General features: G+C 32.9%; 1 protein-coding gene across 1 annotated transcript; it reads right to left on the minus strand.

Annotated features, from left to right (window-relative positions):
* Window positions 1–9,921: 9,921 nt before the first annotated feature.
* Window positions 9,922–14,499, minus strand: LOC130897400 (venom serine carboxypeptidase-like). Its single transcript, XM_057806234.1, has 2 exons — window positions 13,646–14,499; window positions 9,922–11,636 (listed from the first exon to the last, which is right to left on the minus strand). Exons 1-2 carry the CDS (start codon window positions 14,481–14,483, stop codon window positions 11,056–11,058), a joined length of 1,419 nt encoding a protein of 472 aa, XP_057662217.1. The 5' UTR covers window positions 14,484–14,499; the 3' UTR covers window positions 9,922–11,055.
* Between the last annotated feature and the right edge of the window lie 1,110 nt (window positions 14,500–15,609).

Below are 15,609 nucleotides of genomic sequence, written 5' to 3' on the forward strand. Positions count from 1 at the left end.
TTTCTAAACTTTGCTGAACCGTTTGTCGCCCATTTCCCCACTTTCTGAACTAACAAATAACTTCTAAAAGATAATAAGGTAACGAAAATACTGATAAAAACCTCAAAGATACTTGCTGGAGTATAAATTTCACGTATCGATCACAAATGTTTGATTTCGAGGAGAATGGATATGGCTTGTCAACCCCCCACAGAGAATTTATAATCTGAATAGTATCGCAGGATGAAATTGGCTTGAGTTTTCGATCAATCATCACTATTGGAATCAGGAAACCATCCATCGATACACAGTGGGCCGCAACTTTAGCAATACATTAGTGGTCAAGAGAAATGCGAAAGACTTGCAAAAAAAATCCATATATAATGTACTATAATTTTTCATTCTCAAGTACCTACATTCAAATTCAATCGATTTTGAGCTTCTCATATGGAAATTATTATTTCTTTATAAGGGTTAATTTTGGGTTATTCTTATATCATAGAAATCATAGAAAGATAAATAATATTGTTGATACGAGATTGTCCCAGAAGTTTTTGGCTCAATAAAGATAACAAACACACATTTTCTCCAGCAATTTCACTAAGCTCGATACCCTTTTTGGTAACATACCATTGTTTCAAGTTTTGGAACAGAAAATATATAAACGATGCAAAAATTCGGCTTCATTTCGATGGAATCATCTTCATGACGCTGTTCCATTATGAGCAAACGCGACACCTACTTCGTGCTCAGCTTTCTTACGTCCAAATGAACAGTTAACAAGAAATGTACCGCACTCTGTCTGCGAGCTCGCGCACTTTCAGTCGACGACCATCCAGCACCGCTTTGTGGATTTCCCTCAACATTTCTGGTCGACCACTGCGATGCTGGTCTTCGCAAGTCGCAAAAAATTTTCCATTTAACTTCTATAGTTATTTATGATAAGAAATCTCTTCCTTGAAGTACGGTATTTTCTATTAAAATAAGAAAATTTTGAGGAACATCCTGATGGTGTTTTTAAGATGACAAATATTGTTCTAAAACATAGAGGCTTTCTTGTATCTAAGGCAGATAAATGTAATTGAAGAATGGAACTTTGTCGTTAGAACAAACGATTAGTTAGGAGGACAACAGACATCAATTCAAAAAGTTATATGAGAGTGAAAAGGCAGCCTCAATATACATAATAAAATGACGGTCATAGAAGATAAAACAGTTGATTGGGAAATTTGATAGAGTATTAATTCTTAATTTGAGCAAATCTTCAAATTACATAAGCACGTTTCTCCAACTATAGAAAGATCATTTTACAACTATATACCTAAGAACGCTGAGCAAGATCTTCATCTAACTACTGCATGATCATAATTAGTTGAGGGCTCAATACTTTACAGCACATAAAAATGCAGAATCATTTGCCAATTGGAATAGAATCTATAATGTCCTTTTCCGTATTTACCAATAATTTGAAGGCATACTTTTGACATTTACATTTTTAAAATGTATACTTTATATTTAGACTTCATTTCATTTGAAATATATTGAGGATTTTTTAAATAAAGCTCCAAATCAATTTCAATCGATAGAGGTAAAATATTTCTGATCTTCAAATAAATATTTCAAAAAAAAAATCGTGTTTGAGCTTATACAAGTACACATTTATTATTGTTTTGGGTGGTATTAATAATAGGCGTATCTGGAGCATGTCGGACGGACGAATTAGTGAAAATGAAAATTGCTTTTTTTGAAGAAAAACTTTCGGTTGAAATTCCAGATTTCAAAACATATACAAGTAGATCATTTTTCATTGATGATCCAGTGTGGGTGAAGATCATTCGAGACTACATGATTTGAGAAAAAAAATAGATTTTTTGTTCGGCTTAGAGGAGAAAAATAGCTAATTTTTTCCAAAAAATTTATACTTTTTTGAATCTAGAGGACTCAAAAGGTTTTACAGGCCACGCTCTAAGAAGAACCGCCGCTACGTTACTTGCCAACATGTGTAATATGACACTTTCTAAATGACCTTAAATGATGTTAATAATGACAGCATTGCATTTATGGTTGTAAATAAAAGTTATTTCGGTCTAGTAAAGTGATTGAAACATATTTATCAATAATTGAAATATTTATAAATCCGTACGACAAAATTCAAGCGAGGTTGAAATTGATTTTGGACTCTCTGATAATAAAAATTCTTTTACGTAATAAGTAAATTAAATTATTCCAAATTTTTGACAAGATTTAGTTTAAAAACTTAAAAATATCACTCAAAATATTCCTGATGTTGATAAAATAAATAAACCGAATAATAACAAATTATTATCAAAAAATAGATTACAAATGTTGAATGGAATATATTAAATATGTTGTTAAATTTCCTTTCTCCAAATGTTTGTTCCTAAAAAGTGTGGGTGGGCTGAGGAAACTTTTGAACCACAATTTTCTACGGGCAATAAGCTCATGAGTTTCGATACACCCTATATTTGGAATTAAATTCATCATTTTCCCGTAATCGTGATCAGTATTCACTCACTTCAGTGTTTTCAAATTATTGCAATGAAGAAGAAAATAGACTTTTTTCCATTGATAATGATGCTTCGATTGTTACCTTGCTAAAATGTATTCCACAAAACAAATTGTCAAAATCTCACTAATTACATTTCATTTCTGGTATTTGTAGGCAAATTGATGTGGTTGTTTTAAAACTCAGAAAAGACCTGCACTCTAACTGCCAAAAGAATTTTTACTACGTCCAATTTTGTTTGAGCTTCGTCGCAAACGAGTACAATGAAAATCATGGAGTAACAACCCATAATAGACGTTACTGTTCTAAACTCTATAATGAAGTGAAATAAACATTTGGTAGACGTACTGTCAAATTTATTCCAACAATTTATCAGGACTATTGTTTCCTTCTCGTCATCTGTATGAAATATTTTTACGATAATGCGCTCCAACGAACAAAATAAATGAGCTACTCGTTATTTTGTTCCGACTAGATGGATTGATACTTGAGCTCACTCGTTAAACATAGTATTTCTTAATTGAGGTATGTTTTTTTAGAATGGAAAGTATTTGAATGATTGATAAAATTGTTTTCTATTCTTCTCATATTCATTTTATTGACCACTTGAAAAAAAAACAAGAATAAATATTCGTTCTTACGATAGTTTCGTTTTTTCCTTTTCTTATTTGAAGTCGTTCCTCAACTAAACTAGCATTCATCAATTTAACACTTCACAACACTTCACTTCGCTATTTATTTATTTATTTCGTTGAATTAGTTTTGTTTTGTTCGCTTCCAACTATTTATTATAATTTCCCTGGTAAACTTCAACACCCGAACCACAACCGTTTTTGTTTTCGAAACGGATGTTTATTTGGGATATAAAATTGCTTATGAAATTACTTCAAGCGCCTGGAAAAATATATCGAATCTAAGTAGAACTATTTGAAAAAACTAGATTAGTTTATGAACAATGATGAGAGTTCCCTGAACTGCAGATAACTCAGACTCTACGAAGATCGTCCCAGAAGTACCTGGACTGCTACTTCGTTGTCAAAAGTAAATTATTGGGAGCAGAGTTTAATCGATGACGTTCGACCAGCATCGCAGTGTTCGACCAAATGAGATGAAACTCTAGGAATCTTGAAGAAAATCCACCAAATGGTACTGGATGATCGTTGATTGGAAGTGCACGAGTTAGCAGACATGGTAGTATTTCAAAAAGTGCTGTACATCGGATAATAACTGAAAATTTGGATACGAGAAAGCTGTGCGAACACATTTGCTCAAAATAGAACAAAAACAGCGTCTTGAAGCCGAATTTTTGGGCCGTTTCATAACCATGGATAAAACATGGGTCCATCAATCCACAACTCAAACAAAATAAATCAAAACAATGGACAGAAAAGGGAGAACCTGCTCCAAAGAAGAGGAAGTCTGTTCTATCTGTACGCAAGGATAATTTTTATTGACTACCTTGAAAACATATCAAATCAAACAAAAACAGCTACATTTTGCTAAGAAGAAAATGTTGAAAATTGATGAATTAGGGTTTGAATTACTACCTCATGCACTCTTTTCGCCAGATTTAGCCCACTGAGATTATTTTCTGCTTCCAGAATTTAAAAAATGCCTTAGTGGTCGAGATTTCCTAACAATTTAGAGGTGATGATGGCAATTATTGATTATTTCAAGTAGCTGGACGATACTTATTATGAAATGGGGTATTGAACTTATTGAACAACGCTTTTTCCTCAATTTTTGCGTTCTCTTCGTTGGAACTGGTATTTCTTGCACCATCCTGGTGTATTCCGGTGGTTGTCTTACAACAACTTGATTCCTTTTCTGAAGAACTAATAAAAAATGATCGATAGCAATCAGAAAAATCATTTGATGATTAAATTTAGAAGATATTTGCCAAAATGAAGTTGAGAAAATTGTCTCTATATCTGCTATTTACTCAAATATTCGCTCTTTGTGTAGAATATCGTCTAAAGAGCGACAGAAATAACATTAGTTTCATTATTCACGATGCTAGGAATATTTTACAAAGCGTTTCAAATCACCTCTAGACATGTTGTGAATATCGTCTAACCCTGGGAATGGCTTGCACATACTTTTCAACATAATTACAAACTATGGTCAACTCGTGTTTGTGTCGTGTCTACACTGCATTGAGGTGAACGTGCTTACCACAGGGTCTGACTCCAATCAAAAGTAAGAGTTTGCAGAATAATTAAATTCAGTTAATTTTCGACGAGAATATTAAAGATTACATAAAATTGAAGGGTTTCCAGAATAAATCTTTTAGAATAAACGAATTTGATATCGATATTGATATTGAAATTGATACAAAATCGAAAATCATGCCAACTGAAGGGTCAAGAACCCCTGAAACTAAAAATTTCTCAAAGAATGATAAGAAATTAGAATAGAATACTAGTCTCTAGTTAGTTTTCTCAAATTAATAGATAATTTATATATAAAGAATTTGTGAAATTGGCACAACGAAATAGAAACCTGGACCATTTCTCACGTTCTTAGGAAGAGAAAAGGGGGATGCTCAATTGTCAAAAAATTGTTCACAATTTGTAGAAAAAAGCTTGTAGAGTACATACTAAATAGAGACAAAAATTGAATAAAATCTAAATATGAAGTGTACCTAAGAAAACTACAATGAATTACGAAATTACCTTTCAAAATGTACAATTACAATACACATAAAAATTTTGCCAAACAATATTGAACCAGTGCGTAACATGCTCTGTATTATATATTAGTATTAGATTAAAAGTCATTTATCAAGTAGAATGCTCTTTCCAGTAAATATGATGATTAATTATCGCGAAATGTAGGAAAATAAATTATGGATTTGATTTTAATTAGCAAATGATTGTGCATTTTTTTGTATTGTAAAGTATTGAGCCCTTAACTAATTCTGAACGTGGATTAGGTAGTTAAAGGTCGTGTTACGCCTGGAAAAGCGTGTTTACGAATTAGGCAAAGGGATTTAAAGATTATAAGGAAGGAAGAATCAATAGTCACATCACACGTACCCCAGAAGGGAAGGGCATATGGGAGAGAATAAACTGTTAAGGAGGTGGAGGAGGTGTAAGTTCAGTTCTTTGGATACTTTCATTTCAAAGCATCAAGAATTTTACAGATTTAAAGACTCCAAGGTTGGTGTTATTAAGTACAAATGGTTCAATGTATTTTTATATGATAAATTAGAACCGTTGAGACACAGAAGAAGAAAAAAACATGATTTAATTAGTATGGGAAAAGACATATTCCACCATTGATGTCTAGATAAACAGAAGAAACTCAAATACCAACTAATATGAACGCTATAAGTTTCTTTTTTAGTACTTAACGAATTGGCATATTTCGATGTCATAATTTATTCGAGATGAACGATTTCAAACGTTTTCATACAAGAATTTATAAATACAACGAACTAAATTTGAGATATGTTGTATTGCTAGTCTTCTGAAAGTTGACGTCCCGGGAAATCGTTGGTAGAATAAACTTCAAAGTTATTAGCTTCAGTTGATGTCACCTTCAATGCTGAAACGTCAATTAATGCTTGAAGTGAACTTAATGAAAGTACTTCATCATTTTTAATGGAGAATTATGTTTCCTCGATTCCACATAATATGTACAATGGTCGAGCTAAGATAACAAGAAGTTGAGGTGAATGTAACAGCTTTCAATTTACTCGTGAATAGTTTAAACATTGCACAGTTCGAATTGTGGTTCAGCTTCGTCTTGAGACTTCATCAGAAACATTGAAAATGCGATACATCAAGACATATTGGAATCTCAGCATATTCCTTATCCTCATTTCAAATCGTCCAATTCTTATAAAAGTTATTGTTGCATATTTTGATGCAATTACAAGCAAATAGCACTCGAAGTACTTTTCACAGTCATCTATGTAATTTGAATAGTTTTTTCTTTATATAAAATCCTTGTTATCCTAACCAAGTTGTTTACATTGTAATATATTTTCTTAGTTTCATTTCAATGAATTCTAAATGATTTATTTGAATATATCTTTGGGGTTGATTACTATTTACGTTAACCTCGTTTTTCTTTTGCTAATATGACTATGTGAGTTTTCACTCTCGCTATTCATATAATGAATTTTCTTCAGGCGAGATTTCTTAATATGAATTGAATTTTATAAATACATGGATGAGAGAATATTGACAAGTTTATTCACACAAATGGAAAATCACAGAATACGATAGTGTTTTTTATAGACCACAAGAAGACTTTTGAAATGAATTGAAGTAATAAGTCGATGTAGTAGACACATTCTGATTTCCTCCACTTATATAATAAGTTATTGAAGCTTGATTCAGTATCTTAGCAAGCAACACGCAACTAAAATTTATTTATAATTGATATGATAAGATCTCGATTATTTTGTTGAAGATTTTTGCTAAATTTCAACGATAAGGCTCTGTGAACGTTTATTTTGAGTATAGTAAATTTAGAGGGAAAATTCTGAAACGCATACCGGAACCCCTTAACTTCTAGCGGACATACAACTCGGAACTAAACCTATGCCGGCTATTTCCTTCGGGCAGAATTCTACTCCGTACAAAATAAAGAAAATTTCCAATGTTCAGATGCTTTACTTCACTGCAGTGCGCCTTTCCGTATCATAAAATATACTACAATATAAAGTGACTATTTCCTAAAACACTGAATTATTCTTCATGAAAATACGTTAAAAGTCGTCGTGAAAGATGTTTCTATAATTGAAAACAAAGTTTAGAGCATTAATTCATCATCATCATTATCATCATCATCATCATCATCATCATCAAGACTATCAATTCCATGTGGATATGGCTTTTGGTGCTTTAAATCCTTTTTTTTTTAATTGGATTACTACTCGTTTTCTAATTTTTATTTTCTTTATAGTTTGTCGTTTGTTTTGGCTGCTTTTGTTATTATTTTCCATTCTGTTCGGTTGCGGAATTTTGCACTCCAGTCCTCTTCTTTTTCGTTTCTCCAAGTTTCTCCAAAAGCATTAATTCAATGTTTTATATTGGTCACATTTTGAGGGGATATAATAAGCGAAAATTACGAAGTGAACGACATCTTTTGATTTTCTCTCAAACTTCAATAGAGTTGACCATCAAAGCCAGAATTCGAACTATATTTAACTACTTTAATTGTGATTTCAAGAGGCTGGGTAGCTAGACTTGACTTCTGTAGATACAAACTTTTGAAATTTTTCGAATTTTTTTTTCTAGGCCACCATAATACTACATGCTCCTCTTTAAAAACCTCTTTTCAGTTGACTGCTTCTGACTCCAATATATTCCATGCTGTTACTTCAACTTTTTTTTCAACCACACAAACACGCTCAAGAAATAACGGAAATTATGAAAATAAAGAAAATTTTACCGAAAATACTAAAAATACATAAAAAACCAAACAGCATCAAATTTATAGATTTTATTCACCGCTATAGAAGTCATAGAAAACTTCAACTATTCTTAAGATCTTTTTATACGTTAAAAGCTATTTTTTTCTTCACATATTTTTTTTTGACAAATATTATCCCCCTCCTTAAATTTATATCAAAAAAATTTTACTTTAACTGACTGTTTTATATTAACAAGTTTGTTAATTAATTAATAACTTTAATAACTTTATTTTCTCAATTATCCAGGTATTACATTATGGTCTTTCTCAAAGTATTTTTCCTGAGAGAAAATGCATTTCTACCAATGAGGTTTCCACTGCTGAAAGTCTTCAGATATTATGCTGTTCAGAAGCAGTCATTCGTACATAGATTGTTTCCATATCTCCCAAGTTCCAACCACGAAAGAAACAAAAAGAAGTCACAAAGAGCTAAATCGGGTGAATGAGACGAGACATAATGAGTGATGTCTGAGTTTGCTCATTGTCATGATGAAGGATCCACCTGCTAAAACTTCTACGATCTCTGGCCCGAAGACACAAATTCCTTGTGAACAATGCTCTTAGAATCAAAGAAAATAATAAAGATCGACTTCACATTGGAGCTTCGCGACTTCTTTATTATCGGTTTTCCTGCTAGTTTCCATTTCTTACTTTCCTCACAGCACTGAATCCTCTTTGATCTCTGTTCTGGAGTCAAGAGTTTCGGTATGATTTCTTCATTTATGTTTTTGTGTCAGAAGTTCGTGAACGATTGTTCTGTTGATCGATAGCTGATTGTCAAGCTATGGACATTAAGAACAGAGCTCCGAATTTGTTTAACACTTTCTGCAGAATTCGATATCGATGGGCGTCCTGGGCGGGAGTCTCCTTTCATTTCTTCTTGGGCTTCTCGGTGCCTTTTTAACCTTGTTCACGGTTGTTTCCTTCAGAGGATTGTCTTGTCTCTAAACACTCAAAAATCTCACATCCTTGATATTGCTTTTCCTCAAAAGAATAACTTTCAACAAGCAGCCACTCACTCTTAGTCGTTCTGAGCTTTGATAGGATTGTCTACAGCTGCAGTGCAAAACTTGGCGATGCCTACAGCCTGTGAAATGAAGTTGTCTCCAACTTTTCTACATATTTTCTGGACAAACCTCGTATTTAGTATGTATTTGTAGGTACGAGCTGATGCTGACAGTCAAACTGCTTACTTAAAATGAATATGAAAATGAATGAAAAAAATTCCATTTAATTCTAGATTTTTCAATAGATAATTCGACTGCGATTCATTATTAATAAATTGTTCAATTAAAATTTCCACTTATGGAAGTTTTTTGCTTAAAAACTGATACAGGAATCAAATTAGTATTGAAATCCTTTTATAAATATTTTGCTAAATGTATTGTATAAATTACTTATTTCAGAAAAATGTTCTTTATGCACTAAATCACTCGAAAACAATACAATCCATTCTCTCACAAGACCCTTATACAGATCTCACTCTATATAAAGCAATTTTAATTAGGGACAGAGAAACTGAATTAACTATAAGAGCTTGTAAAACATTTAAAGAGATATATAACTTCGTTAATTCAACCAGTCTACGTTTCCGACAATCCTGCTAACGAAAAAAATACGTTCAATTTTATATAGTCAAGTAAGATAAGAAGAATAATTAGTTTTATAGCAAAATTCCTGTATAATGTTTATTGTGTTAGAATGCAATTAAAGTATTATCTATCGAAGTAATAAATAAATGCCTACGCAGCGCTGGTTCTTAGCATTTATTACCTTTTTCTGTTGTGCTTTGAAATATAGGATTGATTCCAAACAAAACAGTTTGTTATTGTTTATACAAAACATTGTGATGTTTTTTTTAGTTTCTCATTTACTTAAACTGTTTTCCAACAATGGGGTAAACATATATAAACTGTCTTTCACTTATCCAATTCATTTAAATAATGACCATCACTGAATAAGTCATGCGACTAGCTAAGTAAAACATATTTTTATCAAAAATCGATTTCATTTATTGATATAATCTCCTTCAAGGGCAATATAATCATTCCAATACTTCTTCTCGATGCCGTGTTTGTAAAAGGATTTGTCTTTTGCTTCCAAATAACTTCAGTTTCAGCAATTGCTTCTTCATTTGAGCTGAACTGTCATGCAAAACTGTCAGTACACACGTCAAACAAATCTTGTAGTTGTGAATCCATCTGCAGCTTACAGAAATGAAGCTTTCCATCAAAAAACCATCTTACATCCAGAGTTGAGTGATTCAACGTTTTCTGGTTAAAATTTTCCTGCGCATGAAGTTTAAAATCCATCTTGTCATTGTTTGTTTTTATTGTCAACGTATGATTGAAGTTTAACTATCTGGAAACTTGGTTAAGTGAAGACTGGTCAACGAGCGTGAAGATAAAGTGCCGGATAGAAAAATCGAGGAGATCATCATGGAATCAAAAAAATCTGACTTTCACCTTAAGTTCAGAATAAGATCCACAAAATCGTGTGTACGTATGGTCCGTGCTATTGTAAGGTATGGCAGGTTGGGCACTGAAAGTTAACACTATGAACGAATTGGAGGCATTTGAGATGTGGATCTACCGAAGAATTTTAAGTCTTCCATGGAGGGCAAGAAAGAAATTCTGAGGAGAATAGGAAGAGAACGTACCATTTCCTTCAATTCTTGATGGAGGAAAAGCTAGAGGAATGAAAGGGATTGGACCTAAAAAGGGTGTTTTGGTTCGAAAATGTAGAAAATTGGAGAGGAATAAGAACCACAGGAAAATTAATTAATACCACCAGAATGAAATGGTTAGAAGTTGTGGCAAACATCCATTAATGGATAGAAGGAGGAAATAGTTAATTTCGAAGCGATGTGATTTCGATTTTTATTATTAATTCTGTTTTCTCAAACATTTTTCATATTTTTTTTATTCTATGTTATTGACAGAGACCAATTAAAGCTATTAGAAGACAAATATTTATTTGGTCACGTACATATTCGTCTATACTTGTTGCATCTATTATTTTCATGAATTGTACATGATGGGACTCGGAAAAATCAATTTTGCCCGCCCAAATTCGAATTATGATGATTATATATCTGTCTGTGCAGTCATTAAACACTAATTTTAGTTGAAGGGTATATTCCTCACTAATTGATTGATGAGTTTCAATGCCACTTCTGGTTGATCTGAAGGTACCATATGTCCCGCATTTCTCACTAGAATTTCCGTCAAGTTTCCAGCAGTTTTGGTATAACCCATGATATCATTGTTATCGGAATACCAAACTTTTCTTTCCGCATTTTTATACTCTTCTACAGCATCAAAATTCAAATTTTGCAGATATGTAATCATCATTGGATAGGCTACAACAATGTCGAGTTGACCGTTGTACAATACAACTCGATAGTTATTGATAAGATCGATGAGGAGATTTGCTATGGATTTTGGAATATCATCTTCAAGATTTGTATACACATTAGAATCATCGGTAAATTCATTATTTCCGACATGAATAGCTCTACGTACGTCTTCTCTACTCAAAAAGTTGTTTAAATTCGCTTCGTTGTCAGTAAGTGATACTTTAAGGTAGTTATAGGGATCGATATACGAAGCTGCTTGTCCAAATAATGAAAATAATGAACCAAAGTCTTCCTCCATAACAGCTAGAGCAGCACCATACTCTTCTTGTTGAATCAGTTGAATGGCTGCAATATGAGAAAAAATTCAAACTAGAGGATTTATTGAAGATACGGCAATGAATAGAATGTTGACATAAATAGCACTTGTTCATACCCTGAAAGTGTAAACCCACGAGGAAGATCTCTGAAATACCTGGCCCAACAAAGAAAACATAAAAATTTAGCTTTTAGCTCAGCGATAGTCAATACGAATCGTCAAGCTCCTTAAAATCTTTGATCACCGAACCATTTTTTCAACTTTCGAAAAAATGAATCATCTGATGATGCTAAATCTGGCGAATTGGGTGCGTAAGGTAGCAATTCAAAGTTCAATTCATCAATTTTGGCCATTGCAATAAAGCATGTGTAAGCTGATGCGTTATCTTTTTTCTTACGACCGTTTTTGCTTTTTTTCTTCGCTTAAACAATGGAATAAGTTCGCATAATACTCGCTGTTGATATTTCTACTTATTTCAATATAGTCAATGAGAATTATCCTACGTGCATAGAAAAGAAACGACGCCATAACATGGAACCGTCTTTGGATGGATCCACGTTTCATCTATGGTTATGATATGAAATATTCGTTTAATATCCGATGTTTGTTATGTTTGTTAGATCGCATACTTTCAGTTGATAATCATCCAGTGCCGCTTTGAACATTTTCTTCAACATATCTGGAGTCGTCACCTCATTTGATCGACCTCTACGATGCAGGTCTTCGTATGTCGTTTAAACTCTTTTAACCAATACTTTAATGGAGGAGCAGTCTCATCCAGAGTGGAATCCAGTTCCACGCGTTAAATAATATCTGATCCCAATACTACCACATTTCATTTGTAAAGGTTACAATAAATATAAAAATTCAGTGTTTTTACTTAGTTTTTCACCTTACTATATAAAAGAAATCCTTCATGAAAAAGATAGATTGAAGAAAAGAATATATAAGTGAACGATTTCTCACCAACGAAACTGTGTAATGTTGGTTTTCCATCATAACCTAGAAAAATATCATCAATCGAAAAAATTGGATGTAACTTCATTAGAAAATTTGCGTTATCAGCTCTATAATTGTTTTGTCATGAAAAAAAAATGAGCGATCTATATATGTATTAAGAAAATCACATAATTAAAGTTAATTAGTCCTTTTTTTGACAATTTTTCACAAACGAAATCGTTCAAAGTTTTCCTGTTAGTTATTTCCTCTGCACTTTTCTATTCCTCTCTTCAATTTCTTCGAGGTCTTTCTCTCTTGTGGTGTCTACTTTAGGATCTGTTTCATTATCCTGTTCTCATTTCTGCTTAAATTACCGTACCAGGTCGATTGTTTGGTTTTGAATTGCTCGCTGGTCTTCACCAGAAGTCCATTTCGTCTGTCACTACGATTTTATTTCGTAAATTCTTGATATGCCACTTTTCGCTTTCATATGTTACAGTGGTTCTGAAGATCGCGTCATAAATTCATTGTTTGCTTCCATCTATCATAGGTATAGCTTTTTTGGCCTACGCATTTCTCCCTACGATCGTATTATACTGAAGTTTCAAGTCAAGTAGCTTCATTCGTCATAATCCTGTGCTATCGGGTGATAATGTCAATGAGAGGTATTCCCATCCAACTGTCTCTCCGCTTCCACATCTCTAGTTCCTGCTCGAAGTAGGCGAAAGGCAATACCCTGGTTTTAAACCTTTCGTGGCAGTAAACCTAGTAGATGAATCCCAGTTTGTTATAATTTTTGTTTTGTTTTTTGGACTGCTTCCATAAATCTATTTGTGATGTCTATTTCTAATAGCGTTATCCACAGTCTTGTTCTATAGCAATTTTTTCCTTCGATTACTTATGTAATATCAACTGATATTAAAAGTTACCATTCGATAGGTAGATCCAGATCAAAATAAACCCATATCAATTTCTTAATGCATATTTTATGCATTTAAGGAATCAGATAATATTTTGCAAATCCTCTATAATATTCTCATATTAGATATTAGTTAACATAACCTCTATAATTTTGAAAAAAAAAAGAGTTTGCATTTACCTTTTTCCTCCATATCGTTCATGGCGTTTTTAACAGATAAATCTATAAGCCCATGTTGATGCACATACTCCGAATACCTCAACTGATATTCTGGTACACACCAACCATTACCAATAGCTAGTCCCTTCAAGTTGATTTTCAGATCTGCAGTTGGATTACTTCTGAAAATTTTGTGTCCAATAGCAGGTATATATTTTCCGCCATAAGACTCTCCAGTTATAAAGAAATCAGTTTCCCGTAAATTTGGAAAAAGTTTGAAGAATTGAATGAGCGCTGTATATAAATCATCCCCGACTTTCGTTTGATTTTGTGCATATCCATTATTAGTTTTACTGAATCCAGTTCCAGCCGGTTGGTCAAAATATAATAGTGAATTGGTTTCACCCCAGTGAGTTTCTCTTAGTATCAAACTTCCATTCTCCCCAATCACAAACGGTCCATTTTCGTTGAAAAGCCCATACATGGAACTAGCTCCAGGTCCACCTTGAAGCCACATTACTAGAGGATCTAATTTGGCATTAGATTGCGATGGTAAAAACCAAAAGAATAAAATAGAGTTATAGGTATCATCAACCCTGAGGTAACCAGAATAACTTTCAATTCCTAAAAATATGTCAGATGTTACTGCGGCGGCGTGTCGCGCTTCATCAATTTTTCCTTCGTTTATCAAATCCGTTAGTATGAGTGGATCACCAGCATCACCGTCTCTGATATTACCATCCATTTTTCCATAAACATTCTGGAATAACTTTCTCTTCGCTTGAAATTTTTGTTTCAGCTTCGCTTCTGAATACAAAATTATCAATCCAAAAAATACTAACAAGAATTTTAGTGTCATTTCACTTCGTAGTTTGTACACTGAAAAACTTACAATTTTGTCCTATTATTTATAGTGTTTTAGGATTAAAGATAAATCTGTACACCACTCAAAGATAAATTCGGCGATTAATTATTGATATTTCTACCATTTATTGATAAAATAATTAGATTATACTCGAAGAAATAAATTTCTGGTATTGATTCAACTTCTAAGATATGTTTAAATTCCAATTTGTAGAGTGAATGGTTTAATAATGGAAGAGTGTATAAAATACGTCGTTGGTTTCGGAAGTTAGGAGCTTTTTCCTATACTCTGAACTCGTACGAATTCCAAAGAAGCTCTATTCCAATCAAAATAGTCACCTGGATGATAAAAAAAGATTTATAATATGGGAAACAAGGCAAGACTAGGGCACGACAGAAATAAACGAAGTTATTGAATAGAAAAAGGTTGGTAGCTATCAGAGTTATTAGAATTTTATTGAAGAAATTACCTTATGATGTGTACAAAAAAAGCTAAGTATAAAGACAAAAATTGAATTATGAACAATACTGAAATGGAGAAAGTGAAAAAATATCAACAATATCGACTGAAAAGTAATAAATGAATTGCTATTTGGAAAAAAATGGAATAATTTATTGTGGAAAGAAGGAACTGAAGACGAAATTAGAAAATAAACAGAAAAAATAAATGAAAGTAAAAATTATACTGGTTAATACGAAAGCAAAGTCTAAAATATGGGTTTTGAAGTAAATAAAAGACACCTCGACGAATCAACATGAAACATATTTGCTTTAAGTACCTTGAGGTGCTTACTGACGAAATTAGAAGAGAAACAAAAACGAAGTACTGATAATAATGGGTAATACGAAAGGTAAAGCTAAGAAACGTGGTTTGAAGTAAACAAAAAGTTCACAGTCATTACCAAGAGACTAGTAACTTCCATCTAAAACGCACATCGTTGAGGAATCGGACACAGACAATTCCAGCATGAGCTCAGAACAGCGCAAGGGATGGCTGGACAGTCAAAAGAAGACTTGAGGCAATTAACCATGAGCCACAAGGTCAAAACATCGAGCAGCTCGTCCACGATCTAAATCTAGAGAACACGTTAATTGGATTGATGATCAATGGGACTCCAATC

The sequence above is a fragment of the Diorhabda carinulata genome, chromosome 8, assembly GCF_026250575.1.
Source record: "Diorhabda carinulata isolate Delta chromosome 8, icDioCari1.1, whole genome shotgun sequence".
Lineage (NCBI taxonomy): Eukaryota > Metazoa > Arthropoda > Insecta > Coleoptera > Chrysomelidae > Diorhabda > Diorhabda carinulata.

Excerpts from the sequence above, each read along its gene's own strand:
- LOC130897400 (XM_057806234.1), bottom strand. The coding sequence starts at position 14,483 with ATGACACTAAAATTCTTGTTAGTATTTTTTGGATTGATAATTTTGTAT. Across the intron at positions 11,637-13,645 it reads GAACGATATGGAGGAAAAAG|CCATTCAACTGATTCAACAA; the intron begins GTAAATGCAAAC and ends CTCATATTGCAG.